The sequence below is a fragment of the Vidua macroura genome, chromosome 1 (assembly GCF_024509145.1).
Source record: "Vidua macroura isolate BioBank_ID:100142 chromosome 1, ASM2450914v1, whole genome shotgun sequence".
Lineage (NCBI taxonomy): Eukaryota > Metazoa > Chordata > Aves > Passeriformes > Viduidae > Vidua > Vidua macroura.
Window position 1 is genome coordinate 82,351,363 of NC_071571.1, and position 26,657 is coordinate 82,378,019.

The 26,657-nt window shown below is 43.1% G+C and overlaps 2 protein-coding genes and 1 long non-coding RNA gene across 11 annotated transcripts; 2 read left to right on the plus strand and 1 right to left on the minus strand.

Annotated features, from left to right (window-relative positions):
- The first annotated feature begins 2,741 nt into the window (after positions 1-2,741).
- On the plus strand, positions 2,742-12,216 carry SNRNP48 (small nuclear ribonucleoprotein U11/U12 subunit 48). 3 transcript variants are annotated; one of them, XM_054000121.1, is made up of 9 exons: positions 2,742-3,544; positions 4,355-4,468; positions 4,594-4,654; positions 5,402-5,476; positions 7,868-8,056; positions 8,957-9,078; positions 9,512-9,627; positions 10,843-11,007; positions 11,936-12,216. In XM_054000121.1, the coding sequence occupies exons 1-9, from the start codon at positions 3,434-3,436 to the stop codon at positions 11,973-11,975; spliced, it is 993 nt and encodes a 330-aa protein (XP_053856096.1). In that variant the 5' UTR covers positions 2,742-3,433; the 3' UTR covers positions 11,976-12,216. The 3 variants fall into 3 exon arrangements, with proteins under 3 accessions (XP_053856096.1, XP_053856087.1, XP_053856078.1); XM_054000112.1 differs by lacking the exon at positions 2,742-3,544 and adding an exon at positions 3,714-4,281 and having other exon boundaries at positions 10,846-11,007; XM_054000103.1 differs by lacking the exon at positions 2,742-3,544 and adding an exon at positions 3,716-4,281.
- Positions 12,217-13,171: 955 nt separating this feature from the next.
- On the minus strand, positions 13,172-22,158 carry ROPN1L (rhophilin associated tail protein 1 like). 7 transcript variants are annotated; one of them, XM_054000150.1, is made up of 6 exons: positions 21,990-22,158; positions 19,734-19,883; positions 17,803-17,926; positions 17,472-17,633; positions 14,857-15,032; positions 13,172-13,886 (listed from the first exon to the last, which is right to left on the minus strand). In XM_054000150.1, the coding sequence occupies exons 2-6, from the start codon at positions 19,862-19,864 to the stop codon at positions 13,823-13,825; spliced, it is 657 nt and encodes a 218-aa protein (XP_053856125.1). In that variant the 5' UTR covers positions 19,865-19,883; positions 21,990-22,158; the 3' UTR covers positions 13,172-13,822. The 7 variants fall into 7 exon arrangements, with proteins under 7 accessions (XP_053856125.1, XP_053856116.1, XP_053856142.1 ...); XM_054000141.1 differs by lacking the exon at positions 21,990-22,158 and adding an exon at positions 21,870-21,973; XM_054000167.1 differs by lacking the exon at positions 21,990-22,158 and adding an exon at positions 21,632-21,822.
- On the plus strand, positions 21,990-25,966 carry LOC128819817 (uncharacterized). The gene is made up of 3 exons (XR_008440750.1): positions 21,990-22,077; positions 24,782-24,926; positions 25,402-25,966. It is a non-coding gene; the product is annotated as an uncharacterized LOC128819817 (long non-coding RNA).
- Positions 25,967-26,657: the final 691 nt, after the last annotated feature.

Sequence of the window (26,657 nt, forward strand, 5' to 3'; positions counted from 1 at the left end):
AAACACACGTGTTAAAACTTGAGTATGCAAGAGGGCATTGGATTTACTTCTGGTTGTGTAACAGTGAACTCCCAGCTCTATCAAGTGAAAACACCATGCTTTATCTTTGAAGATGAGAATTATACCAGCCTGATTAAACTGATCTAAATCTGATGAATCCATGAGAGATCACAGAGAGATACAGAGAGAAGAATCAATAAGGCATTAATAGATGCTAGAGTTGCTGCCTGTAAATCAATTTGGAATTGTCCGGTGCACTGCAGTTCATAAACTACACCACAGGCTGTAATTGTGAATTGGACTAAGTTACAAAGGAATAAACATCCAGGAGCTAAGGAGTTGTAGCAGGCTCTGAGTGCTACACAGGTGAAGCAATAAATCAGCTGCACTCCCCCAGCAGAGAAAGCATTGAGGTTTGATCATTCTCTGACTTCTCTGGTTGCCATCAGCACCTATACTGCTCCACACTGGCACTTCCAGATGAGCTGGAGGGCAACAAAATTAGAACTCGGACAGCAAAAGATGAAAATTAAACTCTTGTCAGTGGTCTGGTAAAGGTAATTTTGGAAAATATGCCTATGACATAAAGGATACTTCTATAAATTGATTCTTAAGTGCTGGAGAAGCTCACCTCATGTCCCTATAGATAAAAAAGCTGGTTCAGCCTGAATTGAGGCTACAGATTTTGAATGTGCATCTTTGCTGAAGTCTAAGGTAGAAGAGAGTAAAACCAAAAAATAATGAAATTCAAGTGTCTGTGTGCTTCATCTTCACCAAATATCTCTCATTTTTGCAGAGTGACACTGATGCTATGAGCCTGGCTATCACAACTCCTTCCCTGGAGAAAAGGAGGTTGGCATGCAGGCTCCAGGGGCAAGGGAGAAGAGATGGCAACTGCCAGAGCTGCTCTGAGATTACTACAGTCAATCTTAGCACCAGAGTGAGACCCTCCACCTTCCTGTTCAACATTCCCTGCTCCTGCAGTCCAAGGGGTGAGTGCTAAAGAAGCAGTTGCAGTTTAAAACTGCCCTAGGGATCCACATGGCATATGTCCTGGGAGAGTCATTCCCTGCTGCAGGATAAACTGTGGTCTGCCAGGTGCTGGCTGCTTACTCCATGTCCTTCACAAAGATGCAGAGATCTTGTTATAAATTTGCCAAACATGTTGGGGTGGAAACAGCAAAACTCTGTCACAGCTGGGGGTCAAGAGCTGTCTTTTCTGTCTCCTAGGCCTGCGTGGGCTGTCTGGGCCCACAAGCCAGGCTGCTTCCATTTTGGCCTTTGGGTAGTCCCAAGAGGTTTTGATTAATTCTCAGCTTGTTTTGCCTGGCTCCATGGCCCTTTTCCCACCCAGAAATGCACATGCTGAATGTGGTAAGGATTGAGAAAACTGTTACAAAGCTTATTTTATTTTTCTTTCTGCTTCTCTCACAGCATGTTTTAAAAATTTAATAAATTGAGCTTTCACATTTTTTCCCTTGTTTCCAGGGGGAACAGTGAACACAATAAAACTGTTAAGTAGCGCTTTGAATCTAAGGAATAACACAAGCCAAGGGATGCTCCTCCCTGTGTCAGCTGTATGGGGAACGGGTTTGCTGCTCAGGATGAGCCTCCCATTCCTCCTGCACACCCATTAGGAAGGTTTGGACCTTAAAAGCAGTGTGATTTCAGTGTGGTTTCAACCTGGCACTCTTGGAAGTACCAAGTGACTTTGATGGGTGGAGAGCATTCAACCTAGGTTAAGCTTTGTGCCCCAGGGTATGGTCCTAAACTAGGTGGTTCCTTATGTGCCAACAGCTGGAGTATCTAGCAATATAAATTCCATCTGAAGGAAGGCACAAGGTGGTACATTTAAGGAGCTCTCCAGAAGCACTGTATGGTCTTTATGTTGGCTTAATGTATACACCAATTCCCTCTTGTACCTTCTGCTTGTCCAGCAGTTTAGGAGTGTTCTGCTGCTCTGAGAAGATCTTTGGAGCTGATTTCCACAGAGATTTTCTCCATAGGTCAGTGTTGTCCATAAAGAGCATCTAGAAAAGTACCAGGCTACTTGCCATGAATTGCAGCTCTGCAAAGGCACCAGACTGTATTCAAGTACCCCTGTTGTAGGATGCTGCAGCCAGGCAGCATTCCTGCCTGGGGAAATGCAGCTGTGGAGTTCTCTCTCTCCTTCTCAGCAGGGACCATGAGACAGAGTGTGTTAAATTTACATTATTAACCACGGTGTTTGATGACAAAGTCACAACGCTGTTGGGCAGCAGCAGCACAGTGCTGGGTGCAGGAGAAGAGGGTGTGCCACAGACAGGAGACAACAGCTGGGGAAGGAGTTTTAGCTGAAAGACTGTGACAATCGCACTCTTTGCTTGATGGGAAGCCAACCTAAGTGTGATTTTGCCTGAAAGGAAAAGTGGTGCTATGAACTTTTGTAAGCTGATGATCTTTTTCTCTCATCCAGTCAGTTTGCTCCTGGAAAGTCTGTAGCCATGATTGTTCCATAACAGGAACTACGGTTTTTTAGAGTAAAAGAAACCCCTAAGATAATTTTGAATCATTCAAAATGTTGTTGTTTATCTAAACAAATCATCTACCCTATTTCTTATCAATTTAATTTATAAGGAAACAAAATAAATGTTTTGTTTAGTCTTAAAACAAATCTGCTTGGATACTTTGTTGAACTTGACTTTCATAATTTTGAATAAATTGGTTTTTTCCAGTGGAGATGGTCAAAACAGTTTTGCACAGCTTTTCTTAGTACTCTTTTGATAAAATGTGCTAATGTTAGAGAGTATACTTCAGTACAGCACAGATGAAAATGCAAGGGCAGCTGGGAAGAGTCTTCACAAGTATTCTGTATCATGTGATGTCAAAGATCCCCAGGCAAACGTAGCTAAAGGCACCAAATCTCTCAAAGGGCTAAAATCCCAGCTGAGTCTCAAATTCACTGTGCAGGGAAAGGCTGTAATCTGCTAACGAAAAGCAGATGTACAAAAGTCATTCTGGCAGCCGCATCTGTCATGCTGCCTCTCCCCCACCCTGCTTTGATAGACCCACTCTTCCATCCAGTCGTGTGCTTTTCAGAGACAACAAATAGGCAAGCACAAATGTCAGTCATGTGAAAGCTATCCTTTAAGATAGTCCTTTTTTCCTCATCCTGCCTTACAGTCTGATTGAGCCCTATTGCTCCCTCAGCGAAACGCTCTCAGAATTAAGGCCAAGTACTGGCCAGGACCCTGGGGTATCCCTGTGCAGCCATGCAGCTGCCCCCACACGGACAACGCTCCATGAGGGGACAAACCCATCCTGGTTCTGCACTGCATATCCTACTCCTTAGCGATCCTCCCACGATCCTGCGGCAGGAGCCCGCTCGAGGGCCTGCTGTCATCTCGCACCACATTCCTCGTGTTCCAAGAGGGAATTGGGCCTCAGGGCCTGGATGGCGACAGGGGCGCTGATGCTCCTCCTGCCCCGCCACGATCGGGGGAGCGCTTTGGCGGCTCTGGGGCGCCCAGGCAGGCATGCCCTGCGCCCAGGAGAGCACCCCTCGGTAAGGCGGGCGGGCACTCAGGCCTGTGCGCAGGGAAGGCAAAGCTCGCTGCCCGCGGCCCGTCCCGGGCGCGACGAAGCGAAGGTGTCCCCGCGGCCTCCCGCCGGCAGGCGGCGCCCGCGGCCCCCAGGCACCGCGGCATTGCCGGGGCTTGTTCCCGTTCGCGCCGGGCAGTCAGCTGGCACACGGCTGCCTTTGCGAGCGCCGGAACTTCACGCTGTTTGCACATTTCAGCAAGCAAGGGCATCGGGATTAATTGGTTGCAAATTACGTAACTTTCGTGCTAGTTGCTACTCAACCCCCATCTGCTGGCTGTGTCTGTTTTTGCTCATGTTAATCAGTCCGCGGGCGCGGTCCTGCCCTCCATCTGAGCCTGGGGTCCGTTCTGAGTAGATCGCCCACTGCCGAGATTACAATCCCCAGTTACTGCTCAGCCCCGCTGATTTTGCTCCTGGTGGCTCTCGTCCGGACAGTCCATCCAATTTAGGACTGTCTTCCCTATTCCTTAAAATTCTAACCAAGCATCCGATGCTCACAATGCAACTGATTAATCGTAACTGTCCAGCCACCGGCTGCTCGTTTAAAAAGACAAAATGCAAAGCTTGACTCAGACCCCTGGGCACACCCTGCAGGGCTGGGTGCCGCCCCCTCTGAGGCGGGAGCGCTCTCAGCGAACGCCGTCACGCCGCGGCGCGGCCATGGCGGCTCCCAGCGCCGTGTGGCTCGGCGGGGACCCGGTGAGGCGGCGGGGGCTGCGCGGGGCAGGGCGGCGGGGCCGGCGTGGCGGGGCTGACCCGTGTCCCCTCGCAGGTGGAGTGGGTGCTGTGTCCCTACGACGTCCATCACCGTGTCCCCCGCGCGTCGCTGGAGAGGCACGCGGCGTCCTGCCGGCTCCGCAGGATGGGATACTCGGCCGAGGAGGAGGTGGGAGCGCGGCTCGGGAAGCGGGGCACGGGGACACGCTGCTGCCCTGGGCGCGCCTGGGCTGCCACCACCGCTCGGCGGCCCCGGGCCGGGCCGGGCCTTGACCGAGCCTTTTGGTCCCGCAGGCCGAGATGTACGACTCCAGCTTTTTCTACGAAAACCTGAAGGTTCCCACCGTCGCCATGGGTGAGCGGCAGCGGGGGCTCCGCCTGACGGGGCGGCACACACGGCTGGGGCTGAGGAGGGAGCCCCGGGGAGGTGCAGGGGATGAGGGGCTATGGGGAGATCCCGGGGGAGGACCGAGATGTGGGACTAAGGAATCCGGGTCCTCACGGTAGCGCAGCCCCACTGCCTTGGCAGCTGTAAACTCCTCAAGACCTCCTGAAAATCTTGAGTGTTTCAATCGGTAGGTTAGTTTTCTCAAATTGTAATTTGCAATTTGCCGTAATTTACTGGTTTTATGCTTCTATCACTGTGTAATCCTACTCTGTAGATCACTTTTACATTTTCGTCTTAAAAGCCGAGGAGGATCAGTTTTGTCCTCTTAGGAGTTTCTTCCTATATTCTCAGTCCTCACTCTTGCATCAAATCCCGAAAGTGTATTAAAATAAATGCTTAGGAGCTGTCTGTAGAATTTGGAGATAAAGCAATGGTATGGAGAGCAATATACATACATTTCTTTTTCCGTATCCTTGTAACCCAGAAATACATATTTTTTTCCTTAATTTTCTTCTCTCATATCACATATTTCATATGTAATAGATGAAAATTACATTTTTAGGTCAAATGTCCACTTGTACATGAATGAAGCTATGATGTTCTGTACCATACCATAAGTCTCATAATAGAGGTTGGGAATAAAGACTAACCAAATCAAGTACCCGAGCACTTGATGTAAAAGTGGTATGATTTTATTTTCTTCTCTGCCTTCAGATAAAGATCTACAGTTTCACATTATTAAGCAGGGTAGAGCCCAAAGTGCGAAGGAAGGTGCAGGCTACAGTGAAGGTAAGGAGCAAGCAAATACTGATGTGACTTCACCAGCCTCCTGTGGAGGACTGCTCTTGTGTCTCTCCTTGCTGCTTCCTTCATTCCATTTTGTTCGAGAACTGCTGTGAGGAATTTCACTTCATTTATTTTTAATATTCCTTCCCCTGCATATCTTGGAGCATGATTACTTTCTATACATGGGGCAACTAGATGAGAGACTTTGAGTCTGTTGTGCTCATATGTCTTAATGTCTTCAGGACTGAAAAAACCAAACAACATGCGTGTTACTATGTTGGACTGTCAAGACAGAAATAAAAAGTTGTATAAGGACTATGCTGGCACGTTTGCAAATGTGATGTTGTCCTTTGTCACTGCTCCAAGCTCACTGATTCCTTTACATTTCATTTTTCGGTGGGTTTTGTGACCAGATAGGGGACCAGGCTAGGATGGATACTTAGAAAAGTAAAAAATAGGGCTCCCTGTGGAATCTGTAGAGCTTTAGTGTATGGTTGAGAAATTACTGCAACACCTGAAAGACCATTTGCTCTCTGTAGACTTTAGTTTGTTAAATATGTATAGGCAGAAGGAAAAGTAACACAGAAACTTTTCTGACAGTGAAATACAGCAGCACTTGCTCGGACAATTTTTCATGTTTTCTTTGTTTCTCTGGCATAGCAAATAGAGGCTTAATGGATAGTTGCTTGGGAAGGAGATTTCCTGGGATGAGCACTGTGTTTTGAGCATGTCAAGTGCATCTCCTTTGAAGGGAAGCGGGAACTCATTAATTTGAGACAACCACTTCCAAGTAGAGGAGCAGCAGATAAACCCTTTGTGGAGTGGTTCATTGCAAATGTGCACCAGTGAGCCGCTAGGTGCCAGTGTTCACTGCCCAGATTTCCCTGCAAGCTTGCCTTTCTCTGAGGATAACACTAAAACTGAGTCGCTGGTTTTCATTGTGACAGCTTGGCCTGTTGTAAGATTTACTGACTTGTTTGTTCAATTTAAGGTCTTTGGCAACAAATGAAAAATAATTTTTCATTGTAAATTTCCTTTTAACTCACTGTCTCAAAGGAAGAGTCTTTCTTTGTTTTCTTTCTTTTTTTTCCAATTCTAATCATATTTAGAATATTAGCATAGCTACATTGTTGAAAAGAAGAGTTGGTCTTAATCACAAGTTGTGTCATTTCTCTAAAATCACAAGCATGTAATCATCAGTGCATTTTTGTGGACTTCTTTGATGCTGTAAGAACAGTGCATTTTAAAAAGAGACTTCTAGTTTCTGTGTTTAAATTAATTTGTTCATGTTAGAACAGTTCTGGTTTATGTTCCAAGTACAGTAATGATGAAATGTTATATTTTAGGTTTGTAGAGTTACTGTAGGTTCTCTTCCTCTTCTTTGGTGTCTTTAGTAATAGTAGGATTGCCCAACTTCCATTAAGAGCTGAATAATCTGGAGAAGTTCTAGGTTTCCTGTTGTGAAGGGTGTTGCATACACCCTTCTTATGTGTTGCTCTTCTGTTTGCCTGGAGTTGGGTGAGATTGTGTTGGGGGAAGCAGGATTATGGAGGTCAGATCCATGGTTGCTGGAAAATTGAATGTTTTTGACTAAAATGGTTTTTTGCTGGCCATATCCTAGAGTATTGCATCCTGTATCTTTGACACTTAACTGCTGTTGCAATGGATTGAGAATGGATTCATTTGTTTGGAGGCATATGTATTTTAACTGGGGAATGGGAAAGAAGAATGTTCAGGCAGTGTGTTTGTTTTCATAACTTTAAGTCAGTTATCTGAACTGATCTGGAGCACTTTGAAAGTGCCTTTGTAGTCCTTTTAGCTAGTGGAGTAGCCCATTTAACACAGCACGGCCGCTTGGGGCGATTCCACTGATGGCCCTATCAGTCAGCCTATTATAAAAGCTCCCTAGAGAAGGTGACAGTGTGAGTGAGACTGATTTACACAGTGCTTGGTTATCTAGTCTTCTGGAAGCTTTCATTCTTGTTAGCAGAACAGGTATTTTGCAGCTAGCACTTTATGTAACATTTTAGGAGTAAGATAAACGCACAAGTTAGAGCTGCAGCCTCTCTTGATTTAGCTCGTAAGCCAAGAGCTGAAACTCATGGGAAATCACAGAGGTCATTTTGATCTAATCTAGTATGATTCTTTCATGGCATATGAAAATTGTATCTGTGCAAGCAGTCGAGGGGTTTTACAGCCTGAGGGGGGCTTGGGAGGGATCTTTGAGCAGTTTTTATCTTTTCAAATTAAGAAGGTTGAAACTTCTTACAGATACATAGGGGAAGGATGAAAACAGCCTGGGAGCTTACTGCATTGTTTGTTTGTTGAGCTTCTTGGTATTTTCCTGCATAGTTATGCTACTTCACAAGTAACACCTCTCTGTCCAACCTCCAGGTTTATACTCATTACTGCCCATAGAAGTTCCTCAAAACCACAAGCGTTTCACCTGTGACCTGACCCAAGCTGACCGCCTTGCTCTTTACGATTACGTTGTTGAGGAGACAAAGAAACAGAGGTCCAGATCCCAGATAACAGAAAATGACAGTGATCTCTTCGTGGATTTAGCAGCGAAAATCGCCCAAGGTTTGAAGAATGATCTGTTGTTTAATTTATGGCTCAGAACTTTCAGTTACATGAGTTTTGTTGACAGCCAAACAGAATTGATTGTGCTTTTTTTTTTTTTTTTTTTTTTTTTTTTTTTTTTGTGGAGAGCATACTGTTCTTAAAAGCTACAACAAAGAGCTGGCATCACAAAATGCTAGTTTGGTGTCCTTTATGATGTTTTCCTTCTGGGAAAGCCTCAGTGCTCTGCTCTTGGCACACATTTTGTGTGTATCTCAGTTGATGGATCTTCTGTCTTTACTGCAGCTGATAACAGGTTGCTTAATGTTGCCAACGTGCTGTGCAGCTTGGAACAGTTATTTGCTGTAAGACATTATGAGATTAAAGATTGCTTAAGAGTAAAAGCTGAACAGGAGAGGTTGGCAGTCATGCAGGTGGAGCTCTTGAGCAACACACTTTGGTGTTGGTCTGGGACCTCTCATCCCTGTTGAGTCATGCCAGTTTGTAACTGTACCAAGGGCAGCAAAAGCATCTGTGTCACCCTGCAGGCCCTGCTGAGCCTAGGAGATGCGATACAGAATCTGGCTTTCTCATTCTGTGTCTTACTGTAACATCAGCTTTGAAAACAGGACCCGTATTTAGAAGGCATTTGACCAAATCACAGGCCTGTATATTGGTGTGGATCACAGTCTGGAGACTGAGATCACATAACAGCATTTGCTTGGTGGCTTTTTACCTGTGCTTAAAACAGCCAGCAAGAAGGTTGGAAGAGGAAGCTTGAGTAAATTCAGCATAGTTACTAAATATAGGAGGAACTTGAGAAAGAACACAATTATTTTATGTTCCTGAATGTACGAGGCCTGCATGCAGGTGCTAACATCCTGCTAATGACCATTTGTTTTACTCACAATTTTTTGCTAGATGATAGTCAGAAAGGTCCAAAGTCCCATCTTGAAATTCTGGCTGAAATGCGAGATTACAAAAGGCGGCGGCAGTCATACAGAGCTAAGAATGTTCATATAACAAAGAAGTCCTACACTGAGGTGAGATTGGGAAAAAAAAAGGCTTTTTTTGCCAAAAGTGCTTATTGTATATCAGCATAAACAATTATATACGCTTTCAAAGACAAATAATGTGTCTTTCTCTGCTTCTTGTATCCTGCTTTATGAGTGTTGCAAACTATAGAGGAATGTTTTTGGTTTGTTGCAGCAAGTTACAAATAATGAGCATTTTCTAACTGCTAAGTTTTGAGTGTGAAAATGCCAGCAAGATATAGTTCATGATCATAAAATGGTGCTATTTAAATTTATGCTGAAACATTCTTCTGCAAATAAGACTTTCCATTCAAACATCTTATGTACAGGGTTTGGGGTAGATTTTTGTGAGGTTAGGGTTTTTTAAGATGTTTACAGTTTATTTAGTGCTAGTTCAGGCACTACCGTGACATGTTTGTTTTTAATGTATCTTAATCTCCAGGTGATTCGGGATGTGATTGGTGTACATATGGAAGAACTCAGCAATCAGTGGCAGGAGGAGAACAGGTTGGATAATGCAGAGATATGTGAAGGAGGGAAGTCAAAGTCTTCAGGAAGGTATGCCACAGCTGACAGCTTCTTCATGCATGAAGCAAATTGTAATTTTATCTTACCACCTTCTTCTAATAGCACATATCAACCTTATCTGAGTCATATGCACGGTTTATTTTATACTAATTCTATTAAGTCTCGCTTGAGAAACTCTGCCTGCATGAAGCATGGAGAAAAATTAGTAAGTATCTTTCTTTCAGAGGTAAGTAGGTTAGTTGCAAGTGATTCAGCTGAACAGGTGGAGCTGGGTGGATGAATAGCTCTGGTGGAACTGGGGGATGAATAGTGCTTCCTCTGTGCCCACATGTTGTAGCTGGATACAAAAGGACACTTGGAAATACAAGTACACAATTTCTTACCCTTCCCTACCACATGACATGTGTTAGATATATTACACCTCAGAGTTAAGGTTTCCATAACATAGTAAATATGGGGAGGCTTTACAGTTCTTGTCCCTGCAAATGCTGCTGTGCTAAGTGGAAGGGTGTTTTATTTATACATATTTCTGCTGTGTCAAGCAACACTGCACACCCTTACAAATGTTTGTCACTGAAGTAACATTGAGTCATGACCTAGTGATTGCCTATTTGTGCCTCTTCAGCAGGTGTTTGAGAGGAGGATGTTTTTGAAACACACTAGAAAGTGACACTCTGTTCCCAGTATTAAAATGAAGATGAATGGGTGGCAGAGCACTGGAACAGTCTGCCCAGGGGAGTCCTGGTGTCTCCCTGCCTGGAGACATTCGAAACCCACCTGGACACGTTCCTGTGTAACCTGCTCTAGGTGACCCTGCCTTGGCAAGGGGGGTGGAGTAGAAGATCTCCAGAGATCCCTTCCAACCCTAACAATTCTATGATTCTGTCAGATCAGGACTTATGTTCTCCAGCTGTAGGTTGCAGCTTAAGGCAGGTGCTTGAAGAGTTAAACATTTAAAGCAAAACAGTGTGAACCCCTTCTGCTGCCTCCAGTTTCACAAGCAGAGGTGTTAAGCCTGAGGAGCAGTGTTCATAGGAAATAATTGGATTAAATAGTATGCTGAGATATGCACATGGACTTTGGGCCTCTTTTGGGAGGTATTGTATTTCTTAGAGAGACAGGCTTAATAAAATATATGTCCTCTGTCTTACATCATTAGTATGTCACTATATTACAAAACTGGTACTGGAAACAGGGACTGTGCAACTGTTTTTATTTATTAGAATGACTTAAGTTTATTTTCAGAAGGGAAGACAGACGGTCAGCTTCAGTGGACTCACGGCAGTCTGGGGGAAGCAGTAAGGATACGGAGTGCATGAGACACAGGAGAGACACCAGCAGGAGTCCAAGTAAACGAAGGAGGAGTCGTGAGAGAGGTAAAGACAGAGACTCTCGGAGAAAAAGAGAGAGGTGAGCAGAAACAGGGACAGCTGACTCCTGCTTCTGAATCAGGTGGCTGTAGCCATTTTCTATGACAATTTAGTGCAGAGGTTGAGAATGTCTAGTCCAATTAAAAAGCTAGGCTAACCTCATGTGCGGTATGACAAGTCAGTGGCATGAGGCTACTAAACAAAACATACTGTGAGATCACAAACTCTGATCCAGACTTCAGAATTTACTGTCACATCTGAAAGGTGGGACTTCCTTCAGCATGCTTGCAGGGCTGCAACAGTACTGTAACAGGCTGTTGATTTTACTCCTTGATCAACATGGTCAAATGGACAGTATGTTTCTCATCCACAACTAAGTGCTTGTCATGTCTAATGCTGATTTCTGCTCTAGTTTGCTCTAGACCTTAATAACTATTATTTGTTTCACTAGTATGCATACATTAACCTTTCCATATTAGATGCTTCAAAACAATGCTGTTGCTCTTCAGTACTTCTGGACATACAATTTAGCAAAAGAAAACAAATCTAGGTTACACCTTCTAATACTATCAACAAAGACATATTTACATCTACAGGACCACAGGTGTGTGTGACCTGTGTTTGAGCAGACATGAGGACTGTTGTGCAGAAGAAATGCTGCCTTGCCCCTTGTGTTTGGGTAAATGCATTACATAACTGCGTGGATGGCAATGATGGCTTGTCTCAAAGCTGGCTTCATTACACCATGATGCCATTCATCCTAAACTAATTGCCACTCTGGCACTGCATGACAAGGCTTGATTAAAGCAGCATGGAAAATAAACTGTCTAAAAGTAGTTTACTTTCTTTCCTTAGTGGAGGACATGACTACATTTAATGAGAGCTTTCCATTTTCCAAGTTGTTTTTTTCTCTTGAGACTCTCACTCTGAGCCTAACAGCCCACACAATGTTTATGTTTTTGTTTCAGGGATGAAGACAAGTATTACAATCATAAAAGAAGAAAGTAGAAACAAGAACCTGATGATTTTGTTTGTCAGCTGTTCAAAATATAACTTCCACAAGAACTATTGTTACTGCTGTTTTGCCCAAGACAGTAAAGGTGTGCACATAATACTGGTGTTGCATCAGACCTGTGCTGCTCGGAGACAAAAAAGTGCCACAGTTTGTCAGGATGGAAGCAGTATATTTCAGATAATGTGTAAATTTGAAACATTTATACATCTGTTAATAAATTATATTGATCTCTCATGTATTTGAATTATTCTGACAAGGCTGAAGAATAAAATTTATGAGAGGTTGTACTTACTGGCCTTCCTGAACTGTAAGTGGTAGATATGGAACAGAGCTAATCCCTGGAGTCCAGATCAGTTACAAACAGGGAATGCATGAAGAGAGCTCCCCCTCCTACCTAACACTGTTACCTCTAGGTGACATTGCCTACTTACAGCATGTACCAGAGGGCAGATTTCAGAGTTCTCCAATAGGATAAAACATATCCAACTGCAACTGGACAGTTAAATGGACAATAACACAAAAGTTACTGTTCCTAAGCTCATGCTCAAAGAAAATTCGGATCAATATAGTCTGGAAAAAGTGATGAGAATGTAGCTCTCCACAGAAGCTAGGGGTGAGGCACCAAGGACACTTGGAATATTGCTGAGTACCATATTCAAATAGCAGGTGCATTTCCTTCCAGCAATAACTAGGAAGACTTTCCCATCCTGTGGACTAACATACAAATGTTTGTGATAGAGGTTGATAAAACAGACTAAAAGCATGCAGATAGACATTAAGGATGTACAATTCTGTTAATTCCTCACAGTCTACTTCAGCAAGGTCAATCACCATCAGCCAAGCTTCTTGCTTCAACAAAGTAAACAACTATAAGAGAACAAAATCCACCTTTCCTAAAATACTTATGTTTGTTCAATGTGCCAAGAGAGGGCAGGCACTTCATGTTGCTCCTGGTTGTGGCCTTCTCAGTCAAAGGTAATCTTAACAGTTTTACTGTAGCCTCTAGTATCCTCTTTTATACCTCAGCTGCTCCTGCAATTAAGTGTGATTATCTGTCACTAAATATCTGGTCTTGTTTTGATGGATTTAGGCTTCTATACCTGCTACAGCAGTCTAACCAAACAACTGTGTCAGGTATTCCTCATCTATGTGACAAATGCAGTAGCTTTGCCTGTCAGAAAACAAGATATATTTTGAAACGTCTTTATTTAGACAAGTTTATCCAAAAATGAAAAAAAGATACTTAAGTTCTGAAAGGGTTCTAATTAGCGGGAGAACAATATGGAACCACCGCAGTCTTTGCACTCATTTTGTCTACCAGCTCAGCCACAGGGTTCTCATTAAGTTCTTTCAGTAGGGTTTGCTAAGACTGTTTAAATAGAGCATTGCCAGGCAGACAAGGTAGTCCAAGCACCAGCTGTATTTGTGCCAGAGTCAAAATGAAGTCAGAGCTACCAGAAGCATAATGAGAAATGCTCTGGTTTACAGCTGCCCTGGCTTAACTGAATTTCATGTTTTACTGAATGTTTTCAGATGTAGATAGGAAGCTCAGTAACAACTTTTGCTCAATTCAATATAAGCAGATGAGTGAAGGGGTCGCTCCCTAGGGCTGGCCGTCAGTATCTGAGAGGCTGGAGAACAATATAGCCATGTATTATTCAATGAACATCCCCTGATGGGCCATCTTAAGAGCAGGACAAAGAAAAGGAAATGCCAGAGAAGAGGATCATGTTGTTCTGAAATGTGCAAATGATAGTACTTTGAACACAAATTATTCTGTTGAACTTATTTATTCCTTCTTTTGTTTTTCCTCTCACCTCATGCTGAAGAGTAGGGTTCATCAATAAAATATGAAGGTGTGTGGCAGGAAGTGTCTGATCAGCACCATGCCAGAGTGTTTGTCCCTGGAAAGGAATAAACCAGAATTTTTAAATGGAACTTTCACATGGTAAATCCTAGTGTGTTGGAAAAGATACAATTTAGGGCTATATGAAATGCAAGAAAAAGGGGCAATGATTAAAAAGTGGTTCTTACTAAAAAGTGTCAATCTTCTAACTAATCATGAAAAAGTTCATTTGTATGCTCTTGTTTTGGAGCTCCCATGAACTTGGAGCTGGTGGCAATCTAAGACAGTGTATGGAGTTTGCGTGGCGATGTTTCTTGGGGGTGGTGGGGGGTGGGTCACAGTGGTGCCTTCTGTGAGCTGCTGAGAGAAGCTTCCCCCATGTTCTACAGAGCCAATGCCAGACAGCTCCAGAACAGACCTGCTGCTGGCCAGGGCTGCGCCCAGCAGCGATGGTGGTAGCGCCTCTGAGGTTGTGTCAGCCCACCAAGCACAGAAAGAACAGTTCCAGAGAGATGGTGGGAACAGTTAAGTGTCTGTATGCAAACATGCTACGGAGGCAACATGTGGAGGACAAGCCTGATCTTTTTTAATTGGTGTAAGTGCATTTCGTGTGACCTGTGTGTAACTATGGATACAATGAGAGAACTCCCAGCCTTTCTCTCTAGTTTATGATCTATGTTAAATCAAAGAAACAGCCCAGAAGATGCTGCTTCTTCCAGAAGCTATAATATGCAGATGTTACAAGCCTGAATATAATAGCTTCCAACAGGGAAAATTATACCACCCTATAGAGACTTCAATATTTCAGAAAAAGATGGATAAATAACAGTTTATCTTTTAACATTGCAAATGCTGAAGTTGACATAAAATAACTCTGTATGCTTTTGATACAATCTTAGTCAATCCTTACTCCTGTCATCATGTCTATGCCCAAAAGAAAATGGACTATTCACCTGAAATTAAAGGCTTATGGAGAACCCAGAGGCAATTGGTAAGATTAAAAATTCCTTGCACAGATTTTTACTTACGCTTGTTCTTTTATTCCATGGAGGAATGCTTTAGTTTCTGTCTGTGATATCTCTCCATCAATACTAGCCAAATACGAATAAAGGAACGAGAATGTTTCGAAGGGAATTCGAGCTGCTCCTCCTTCTGCGTCTCGTGTTAGGATCTCGCAGGCCTGTTTCATTGAACTCAGTAAGGACTGCAGGGGGTTCCGACAAGAAATGAAAGGAAAACAATCAGAGCCATGAACATCCTTGCATACCATGAAAAAATCCACACTGTAAGCCATTAAAAGGGAGGGTAAATGAGATGAAGGTGTTATCATCGTTGCATAGCTTTAAACCCCAAATTTACTCTCTAGTGCAGGCCCAAGGATGGAAACAATAATGTAGTTCTAGTAGAGGCAGGAGTAAAAAAATACCAGAATCTTGTGATAGTCAAAGATTGCATAGGGCAATCTCAACTCTCTCTCCATTAGGGCCAAATTGCTCTGTTCTGCTACTGTAAAAGCTCCAACATCACTCTATCTAGTAAAAGATCCTTTTCTGTGTGTGTGTGTATTACCTCAATGGTTCTAAATGAATTCTCAGCAGCAGTTAAGACAGACAAATCTACAACCCCCAGAGAATGAATATAGGTTTGGTGATTTTATTATGATATTCTATTATATAATTTTTAGATTATATTTTGGCTGATATTTACTGTTTCCCCTTTCTCTATTCAAGTTCCATTTCAATGGATAGTAGAAAAAGCACTGAGGCAAAAAAGCATTTAAAGAATATTTCAGTTTAGTCAAAGGCCAATAACATCCGAGTTACCTTTAAAAAATGTGCCTCAAATTATTAATTCCAAATATATTTTGAAAAAATCCTTCCTTTAATGTGGTGTTGACAATCCAGTGCCCTATGCATGCTGAGCTATATTGGGAAAAGTGTGGAAAAATTCAGCATTGAGTTTCATTCATTCAAGACTGGTTGGATGCCATTAAAGAACCAAACCAGTAAAACCACACACACAATATATAGCCAAAATATAAAAGCACAAAATCAAACTCACACAGGCTTTCTTTAATCAAAGTCTTAATATTTTTCACTGCAACTTTTTCAAAATTTACATTTTCATTAACAAGCAGGCAATGTCTATGTAAAAAGATAGTATTTCCTAACAGTAGAATAGCAATAGTTAAAATAAATGCATTATCTGTTTAAGATCTAGAACACAGGCCAGAGAAGTGTCATTTTATAATCCTTTAACAGTTTTAATGTATCTCCTCCCCTGGAAAGCTTCTCAGGGAAAAGAGAGGCAGCTGACTCTATGATGGCCAACTCTACATTTTGCATTTGGCTACTCCTCTACTGCCCTTTCTGGTCCTGCCACCCCAAACTGCCACAACAGTCTCTCACTCACAACACAGCAAAGTTATTCATATCCATTTTGCCAACTTTGAAAGACAATTTAACAGGCTACCTGTGTGGTCATTTCTCCTTTTGTAAAGGCTTTTGTAAAAATGCATTCATGCTTTACAAAAAAGGTACTTCAGACTGGTACTCTTAAGAGGTTCATATTTATCTACTCTTGTATCTCAGCTGTGACCTTGTTTGACTGTGAACACAATTTATAGCTGCAGGAAATGAATGTAAATTTCTTGTGTATGTCTTTCTCTCTGGTTTAGGAAACTGAGGTCTAGGTTTCATTATGTAGTACTGAATTAAATTAGTTCACTTAATATCCAAAAGGATTGTGAGATGGTGAAATTTAGTCTGTCTAGCTCCATCAGAATGATGTCACTGTGACTCCATTTTTGGTTTTGGTTTTTTTGGGTTTTTTTTGCAGGGAGAGAGGAGTTGCTTTGGTTTTTTTTTTTTTTTTTAGGTAAGTAATGTTGCTGTTACTATTTTTAAATGAAGAAAAGAGCCCAAACAACAAGATCATTTTGGGAGGGAGACTGGAATCAAGAAAAACAAATTTGAAATAAAGACAGACAGAGAGATAGATAGATAGATAGACAGACAGACAGACAATTGCATCACCAGGCCAGGTTAACATTCAGGGCTTCCAGATATCGCAACATTCACAAAATATTATTTCACATATATTTTCTTTTTAGTACCTCTTCTTCCCTACTGTAGAAATCATTAGAAGTATTACACTTTATAAGAACATCAGCTTAATGCATTTTATCATCTTTCATTCTGTTGAAATGCTCTGCTGAGATTTTATTACTGACATTAAAAGAATTAAGTGCAGCTGTAGTAACATTAAGTGCTGCTGAGAAAATTTAATTGGCTACACAATCAATTAAAAATTGGTTCTTTAATTTCTCACTTCAGTTCTCTTTCATGGACATTTACACTGATGCCATCAGCATCATTCCTCCATCATCCTCTCTCACACAGTACAAGCTCCCTGCAGCCACACTTGCTCTTCTACCAAGGAGTTAGCCATCCTTCTGGTTGAGTTACCAAGACCAAAATCTGGTGGACAACAGAAGTAAACACGCAAGCCATTTTGCCAGCTGCTGCAAAAGCTATCACCATTCCCCAAATCCATCTGCATTAATTGTTCTATGATCTATCTTGTATATGGATCCTAGACAACCACTTGTGTTTGGATATGAGGGCTCCTGCTGTGAACGTACCCCACCAAGCACGCTGCACCCAAGTGCCAGAAACTTCATCCATTCCACCTTCTCGCCAAAACTGTCCAATTGCAGGATAGCTTCCAGCTGCTCCTCTGGCAAGCCCAAGTGCTTCCATTTTTCCCTCAGTTCTGCAATGGTCACCATGCCTTTGGAAGAAAGCTTTGAAAAAAATCATGGTACCACAATAAGAACTCTGAAAACCAGAACTAATTTAAGAACAGTGTCTGCCCAAAATATTTCAAATACTTGACAGTCTCTCTCCCCAACCATCTCCAACACATCAGCATTCCTCAATAGCATTCTGCATTTGATAAAGAACAGCTCATACCTGTTTGTGCAAGACCTTAAGAAGTCCTGGAGTCAAACCAGCATTTTTTTTCACTGTTGCTAATGGCATTTCGAGCCTCTCCTTCACAGGAAGGGGTTCACCTTTAGACAAGGCTGAAAAATACCTAAGTGAATGGGAAGAGCAACACACCTCAATGCCCATGGCCATTACAAACTGCACAAAAGTAAATGCTCTTCAGTGTAAGAATCTGCAGGCTCCCCCACAGGAGCAGCAGCACCTGGTGCGCTGCCAACATGCACAACTTCCCAACTTCCTGTGCCCAGAAACCACAGTCTTTAGACTTGCTCCTTTTCACAACACTCTAATAATTCTTAAGGCATTTAACTTATTTTGTGCACAATATATTCAGCTCTTTTGATTGATAAACCTGAGGGCTTATCTGTTTAACAATCCCCTCGTGCACTACCCAAAATGTACATCTGTCTATTCATATTGCAACTCTCTTCTCAGCACTTCTGCTATTTCTGTTCACTCCAAAATAAAATTTAAGAGTAGAGCATAAATGGCATTGGATGCACATCCTTTTAATTATAAGGCTGCCACCTTAAGAGCTGCCTCTGCCTTAACTGGCCAGAAATCTGAATTGCGCAAGGAAAACTCAGTTTTTATTGAGGTGTATCTAATCTACAAGTTTCTCCATTTGTCCTGCCTCATCTGCCCTGGTCATCCATGTCCATGTCCAGGCTATCCCATGCTGTGCTGAAATACACAGCAGGCAACACTCCAGAACTGAATTAGTGTGACTATAGAAATAGACGCACAGTATGCATGTACATAAAACACCCGGGTTATTTTTCAGCCAGATCCATTTCCTCGTCTGATTATTCACAGGCACAAGCACTACAACACCGGCAGCACGTGTGAAGCCACAGCTTTGCTCTGCGTTGCATGGCTCCCAGGGACAGATCTTGCTCTGCCAGGTACAGCGGAGTATGCTCCAGGAAGAGGAGCTGCGATCAGCAGCAGCCCCCGCCGAGCTGCTGCAGTGTCCAGGCAGAGGTCGGGACTGGCCGCTGGCGTGGCCTTGGCTGTGCCGGGCCGGCCCTGCCCTCGCCAGCCCCACTCCCAGCAGGCTCCAGCTACAGAGGTAGCCGCACCTCGCTTCCATCACATTCCTAAGAAACGCCACACCATTTTAAGGTGGTCTTGCTGGCTTTCTCCAACACTGCACCGGTAACAATTCAGCTTCAGATTATTTTCTTTTTAACAGACAAGCCGGACTCCAGCCTGGCTTTGTTATCAGCCTCCCCTCCCTCACATGCTGCAGACGTTTTCCAATCCCCCCAGCTGAGAACATCTCACAGATACCTTTCAAGAGCTTGCCCACACAAACCATAGGGTGGGAAAAAATTATAGTGAGCAGTTGAGGTAAAAGAAAAAAAAGTGTTAAAGGAGAAACATTTAAACATCTAAATCAATTTTATGGCAAGAGATTTATTATGCTGATTATAATTTTAAAGGTGCAATTTTTCAGGCACTTTTCCCAGAAAGAAAGAAGAGAAACCTAACCAGGCTTAAGAATTAGAAAGCTAGTGTCTATTTTTTCCTTTAAATTCCAATAATTGAATCTCAGATGAGAGAAGAAAACCCAAACCAAACCAAAAGGAAAAAGAGTTGGTCTTTCAGATAGAAAAACTATTAACAAAAAGCAAATTAAGATTCATTTTTCTGTATAGAAATTCAGCTACTTCTGAAGTAAGCCAGCCCTAAACCTCAAGGAAACAGAAAATAAATAGAATACCACTCTATTTTTAAAAGGCTTACATGCTGCATTAGTACACAGAAACGTATGTGCAATGTATATGCTGATGTAATATTCAAAGCTACGTCCACTATACGATAAAGAGGAGAGTGGGGTTTTGGGGGTCCATATTTATAGCTCTCTGTTGTTAGGTGAACATCATACTTACGCAGCTGCCCACTGCAAAACATCAAAAGGCTGAGTCCTAATAGCAGCTTTAGTAAATTGCTTCAGAATATCAGGTAGCTCCGGGGGGATTTTGATCTGCTGAGCACAGAACATGGTTTCTGGAAGAGGCATGGTGTCCAGTCACAAGGACCTGAAAGAAATAAAACAGCAGTTCACAGATGCAGAATTTGAATGAAAAACTGTGTGTGCACATGGGAGTGGACAGTGCCTGCCCCCAGGTTCCCTCCTGTCCTACTCGATAGCTGGAGCTGCTGGAGAGCTGACAGACTTGGAAGGATAAACAGACAAGCCCTGGCTCTAAAAAATTTTGTGGCTACACCAAGTAAAACACAGCAGCTTGGGCACCAATCACAGCTGGGTAAGAACTACTGCTTTAACAGGTGACTTCAGATAGTTTTAAATTGATTCTCCTCCTCAAACCTACCACAACAAAAATTTGTAAAATGGGCAGTCCAAACAAGTCACACCACACATGCCAACATGAAAGGTATCTACACTGATAACTCACTACTGCATACCAAGGAAAATCTTGGCATTTTTGTACAGATGCCAGAGTATGCAGATGACCAAGTTTCTACTGTGATTATGTATTCAAAAATGCTGTAGCAAACAGTTACTAATTTGTGCTCATGACAGACTTTACATCAAACAATTACAGTGACAAACAAAACATTCATGTGTGCTGCAAGCACATACCATACTTTGCTCATACAGCTCCACAGCTGTGTCTGTCTCATTCAGGATGTAACTCATTTGTTGCAAGGAATCCTGTTGCCCAGGATCCAAAAGAAGGGACAGAGCTAGGCTATTATATGGTCCTTCTCCCTTCACAGGAATGGGGCACATTTGGTGGGAAACTCTCTCCTTATCATTTCCAGGACAAACTATGGCATGCTTAAGTTGATTTAGCAACAAGAACCTAAAATGGTTAGTTATTTCCAGAAAGGAGGAGCAGTAAAAGCATCAGCATTAAGAAAGGAATCAATGTAACAGAATTCCCCATCCCTTTAGACTTTTTTTAATTTTTAAGATAAGACAACGTGGCAGGTGGCTTTCTCACATGAATTTTCCTGTAGCGGAAAAGAAAAACATTGAAAGTCAGCGATAGAGCAATGGAACTGCTGTGGTTCAAGGCTCCTTTGAGGATCAAACCATACTTAGAACTTTTTTTATGAAGAAATGCAGACAGAGTACAGCATCTTCATCACTCCAATGCAGCCAATTTGCATAAGGAACAGACTTCAAAGTGCACATTTAATTACCATATTGGTCATGTGCTTTTAGTAATGATTCAAAAACACAGCTCTAGCCAAGGAACTGAAGCTGAAGGCAAAAAAGCTGAGGATTTCAGGACAACAGAAAAACTCTGAGGAACAAATACAGCTAGGTGTGTATGTACCCTTGGGAAGAAGTTAAATAAAAACTAAAATATAATCAGAAAAAAATGCAGTGCAAGAGCTGCTTTTCTAAGTAAGCCATTAATCACAGAGTCTCACAGAAGGACAGAGGTTGCCAGAGACTTCTTGGAGGTCAGCTGGTCTGATCCCCTGCACAATCTATGAGCAGAGTGCCAAAGATCCATGTCCAGGTGTGTTCCAAGAATCTCCAAGGATGGAGACTCCACACCCCGCTGGGCAACTTGTGCCAGTGCTTGGTCACACTCACAGGGAAAAAGAATTTCTTGATGTTCAGAAGGAACCTCCTGTATATATATACATACACCTAATGGTCAAAGAAAAGCACAGCTAGGTCAGGCAGCCTCTGCACCTCTTCACCATCGTCACTCTGTCATGGGTTACTCTCCCTGGAGACAAAGATCAGCTCATCACTTTCACTTCCTGTTAGTTCTAATTTTCTACTTTTTTTCCTTCCACGCACCCCAAGCCAGCCCCAGGTGTTCAGGAGACAAGGCCAAGGAGTGTCTGCACACAGACAGGACTGGCCGAGCCGCGGGTGCCCGCGGCCCATCTGCCCCGAGCTGTGGGGAGGCAGCGCCGGCGGGCAGCGGCCCCTCGCAGGCCGGAGGGAGCCCCAGGGCCACCCACGGCCCCGGCGCCCCGGACACCCCCGCGGCGGCTGTCCCGGGTCTCGGCAAGGCCCGGACACGGCCCCTCACCTGCCCCGCTCCGCGGCCCCGCTGCCCCGGCAACGCGGAGGGACGGGCCGGGGCGGGCGGCTCGGGCGCTGGGCGGGGGAAATCTTAGTGGCGGCGAGGTTTAAAGGGCAAGAGCAGCACCTGCTTTGTACAAACTTTCGAAAAGGCCCAAACCATGGATGAGGGGGCTCAGTCTACCATTCGTAAATTCACAGACGCAGCCTGCAAGGTGGGTCGGAGTGGGCAGGAGGGTCCAGCGGGTGGACATGAGCCAGCAGTGGGCCCAGGTGGCCAAAAAAGCCTCCGGCATGCCGGCCTCTAACAGTAGTAGTGTGGCCAGCAGGATAAGGGAAGTGATTCTTCCCCTGTACGCGGCCCTGGTGAGGCTACACCTCGAATCCTGTGTCCTCTCACTTCAGGGAGGAACTGGAGGGTGCTGGAGGGTGTGCAGGGAAGGGTTACAAAGCTGGACAAAGGTCTGGAGCACAAGTCCTATGAGGAGCAGCTGAGGAAGCTAGGGCTGTTTAGCCTGGAGAAGAAGAGTCTCAGGGGTAACCTTATTGCTCTCTACAACTGCCTGAAAGGAGGCTGCAGGCAAGTGAGGGCTAGCATCTTCTCCCAGACAACCAGTGACAGAGTAAGTAGTCTTAAGCTGTGGCAGGGGACATTAATAAGAATTTCTACATGGAAGGGTCGATCCAGAGAGGCACTAGAATCACCATCCCTGGTGGTGTTTAAGGGTAGACTGCATGTGGCATTTAGTACCATGGTCTAGTTGCTAGGATGGTGTTCGGTCATTGGCTGGTCTTGATCTCAGACATCTTTTCCAACTTGATTGATTCTGTGAACATCTTGGCACCATGTAAGTGGCAGAGCCCATGGCAAGGAGGCTGGTTCCTGCAGGTGCCTGGGTTCCCTGTAGCCTGCTGGCCCCTGCATGTCCCCTGGCCACAAGGATGCTCTACTAGGTGAGCAGTGTTAGGGTGGCATGTCCATCTTGCCTTTGGCATCCTCGCACCTCCTTTCCTGGGTTGGATGAAATGCGAAGAAATGCTGAGTGAGCTGGAAAAGAGACAGGGCAATATATCCCCGAAAATTCCCTCTACTCACAGCAGCTGCTGCTTCCAAGGACAGCTCAGCTACAAGAAACCGGTTTTCTGCTGGTCAGGCTCCACAGTCCTGGACATTCAGGATAGTAGCACCACCGAGTCCACCACCACGGAGAGCAGCACACGGCTGCTTCTCAGCACCTGCTGGTCCAAATTGACACCACGAGGCAGCGTGGGCTATCCCACTGCTCCAGAATGTGAGGAACCAAAGTGCCCTCTCTGCCACAAAATCTTCTTTCCACTGCAGATAAAAACAGTACCAGAGGTAACCTGACTGGCATCCTCGTAAAGACATCAGCACATCTCTTTGTTACAAAGCAATACTCCTCCTGTACCTTCTAACATGGACTGTAAACAGCCTGAACACTCAAATCAACTTGGTAATAGGATTATTCACTTCAGAAAGCCTTTACAAGCCATTGCTCCAAAGAAACTTGTGTGCTGCATGCTCCAAACAGGCCAAGCAGTTACTGCAGAAGCACACAATCTTATTTGAAGCCAGGCCTTTTTAATCCACATTATGTCCCCGCTGATGAACATGCAAGGCCATGCAGGACAAAGATAAAATGGTGGGCTCTGGAAAGCAATAAGCACACATTTTAACAACTGTTTAACCTTCCATAAAACAGGAATACTTAGCATAAGCTACAGGCTAATTATTTGGCCTCAAAATACTTTGAAGATTCCTGTAACTAATGAAAACAGCAAACTTCTGACATATGACATAAATTTCTATCCTTTAGTTGTTTTAAAGCATCTACTCATTTAAAAATGCTATATCAAGAAAAACATGATGCAAACATTATCCTGCAGGAGCTTACAGAATAGAATTCAATTAAACAGATTTCACAGTGCAGTTTTTTAAAGGTGTCTAGTGATAACAGATAAACAGCAAGTTGCCTATTATCACTCATCTGTGGTCCTTGCATACACTTGAAACTATCCCTAAAATGCTCCAAAAGTAGATGTCATACTCTTAATTCTTCCAGCAATTTGGTCCAGTGCAGTGAAATCATGCATAAAGCTGCCACACTGTATTATGGGAAACAGCAGCATGTAGGTGGAAATTTTTTTCCTGTATTTAATGAAATGTATTTTCATAGAATCATAGAATGGCCTGGATTGGACCTTAGAGATCACCTAGTTCCAACCCTCCTGCCACAGGCACAAGCACTTTCACTAGACCAGGCTACTCAGAGCTCCATCAACCTGGTCTTTAACATTTCCAGTGGTGGGGCATCCACATCTTTTCTGGGCAACCTATTCCAGTGTTTCATCACCCTCACAGTAAGGAATGTCTTCCTAACATCTAATTAAACTCTCTTTCAGTTTGAAGTCACTCCCCCCTTGTCCTGTGACTACATACTCTTGTAAATACTCTCTTTATATTAATCTATGCTGTTTCCTAGAAGTATTTCCTCCCGATATGTAATACCAAATCTTGTATATAAAGAACATTTAAAAGTATATCCACGGATGTAATTGTTGCTTTATAGCAGCACTGCCAGAAATGCTGCTATAAAGCAGCATACCTTAGAGTTTCTGCTGCTTCCTACTTCCATGACTCCTGCTAACAACTAGTCAAAATATCCCATGGCCTCTCCATTCTAATCCAGTAGTATTTTCAGATTCATCACATTCCTTACCTAACTCTAGCAAGCCACTTAATGCAATTTGTATCTGCTGAACATGGCACACCAGTGCAGCTCTGCACTATTTAGGTTCTAATACAGAAACTCTACCCAATATAAATAAAAGCTTTGCAGTGTCCTCTGGTTTTATAAGCAACAAGGAATTCTAAGTAAAACTAACATCCTTTTCCAGGAACACAAACAGCCCTTGAAAGGCAAGTAATGTTAAATACCACCCCCTCCTCCCACACCTGATGTAAGACACCTCCAGATGTTTGACTTCACCTTGTACACGGGAAAATGCCTCTGTAGTTTTGGTGCTGGCCAGTACTCAACAGGTAAGAGATAATAGCAGGTAAGCAGATAAGCAGAAAAACTGATATGCAGAGCTGTAAAATAATATTGCCATTGCTCTACTCTCAGTATTATACTGAAGTCAAAACATTCAGTTTATTTTGAAACTGTATTTGACCTCTGAAAACATAATCTTTTAAAACTTTCCATTATTGAGTAACTTTGATTTCTGCATATAATTTCTCAATTTATGGTTACTTCTTAATGAAGAAATTAAAACCAGATGCATAATTAAAAAAATGGCTGTTAACTATGCAGTTCTTTATTTCCAGCTACTAATTAAGAACTGAAATACCACAGTAAGAGAGCTCTAACTTACCATTATGCTTTATAAAAGTTATTTCCTCATCTGTTTCAGAAAACAGTTTATTTTATTTTGCACCCTCAACTTGATTACACTACCAAGATTCAATTTCCTTGTTTAATGTTTTTACTATTTGTACCATCATTTCTGCCAAGGTCCTCACTCATTGCCCAGGCTGTACCATGGCCATTATTTCCAAGGCAGGCAGAACAAGAACACTGATCCTACTACGAAACCTTTTCAATCTGGATGTAAAAAAAAAAATGGACAGTGACGTCCAAGGAAACAAAATGATGCTGACCAGCATGCCAGGCAATGAAACCCCAATCATTTGTGCTTTGTGAGGTACAGGCCTTTGTGAAGCTTTTTACAGAATTCTCTGAAGAACAGTGCAGCTGCTGAGAAGGTTTTTATGAAGACCTTTACGCAAGCATAGGGGAAGGCAAGGAAAGAATTAGTGCACTCAGCTGAAAAAGTGATGTGAGCACTGTAAAAGGTTGGAGCTGGCATCTTACTAAGGAAGTCACTGACACAAAGCAGTTACAGGTACTGAAGGGCCCTCAGAAACAAAATCAAGTAACTTCAGCTTCACTCAACAGAGAAGGGGCAGACAGAAAAGATGCAGAGTTTTAACTATTTTTAATCATTATAAAATAGCCTGTGTAAAAACAGTCAAAGCTAGCTGCAATTAACTTTTTTTCAATATGCACAAGATAGCCACAGAGCCATCTGACAGTTCTTGGATGAAGGCCTGTGGAACTAACAACAGCATCAGATTCTCAACACACAAAGGGGATCCAGTTGAGCCATACACATCTCCAACCACTCCAGTCAAGACCAAGGTCAACACAAATTGTAGTGGAAGAGTGCGCACGTGCACACACGCACTTTCACATTTGGAAAGTAACAGGAGCACACACCGCTCTGCATCACTCCAGTACAGATTGAAGCCACTGGTACAGCACTCATCAGCTGTCTCAGAAACAGCCACTTAACTTACAAGCTTACTTAACAAGTTTCTATGCCAAGGGAGTACATAGCACACAATAAGGCAAACCACTGAAATGTAAAACAATTTATAAAGTACTGCTATTTAATTCCTGTTCTCTACAACCTCCATATTCTTTCAAAAAATGTGTAAAAATAAGAGGAGGAGATGAGATTTCTGAAAAGTTCACATTGGACAGTTCTGGAAACAAACTTCACCTGGTATCTGTAAAGGAGTGCAAATAAAGATACTGTAAGCTACATCAAAACAGTTGCAGTTCACATTGCACTACTGGCCTGATTTGCTATTTTCTTTCCTTACTTGTAAAATACCAGTAGTAAGAAACAGCACAAAGGCTTTTTCTTAATAAAGTTTAATATTAAGATCACTTTGTCTGGATAAAAACAGTTACAAGTACCACAC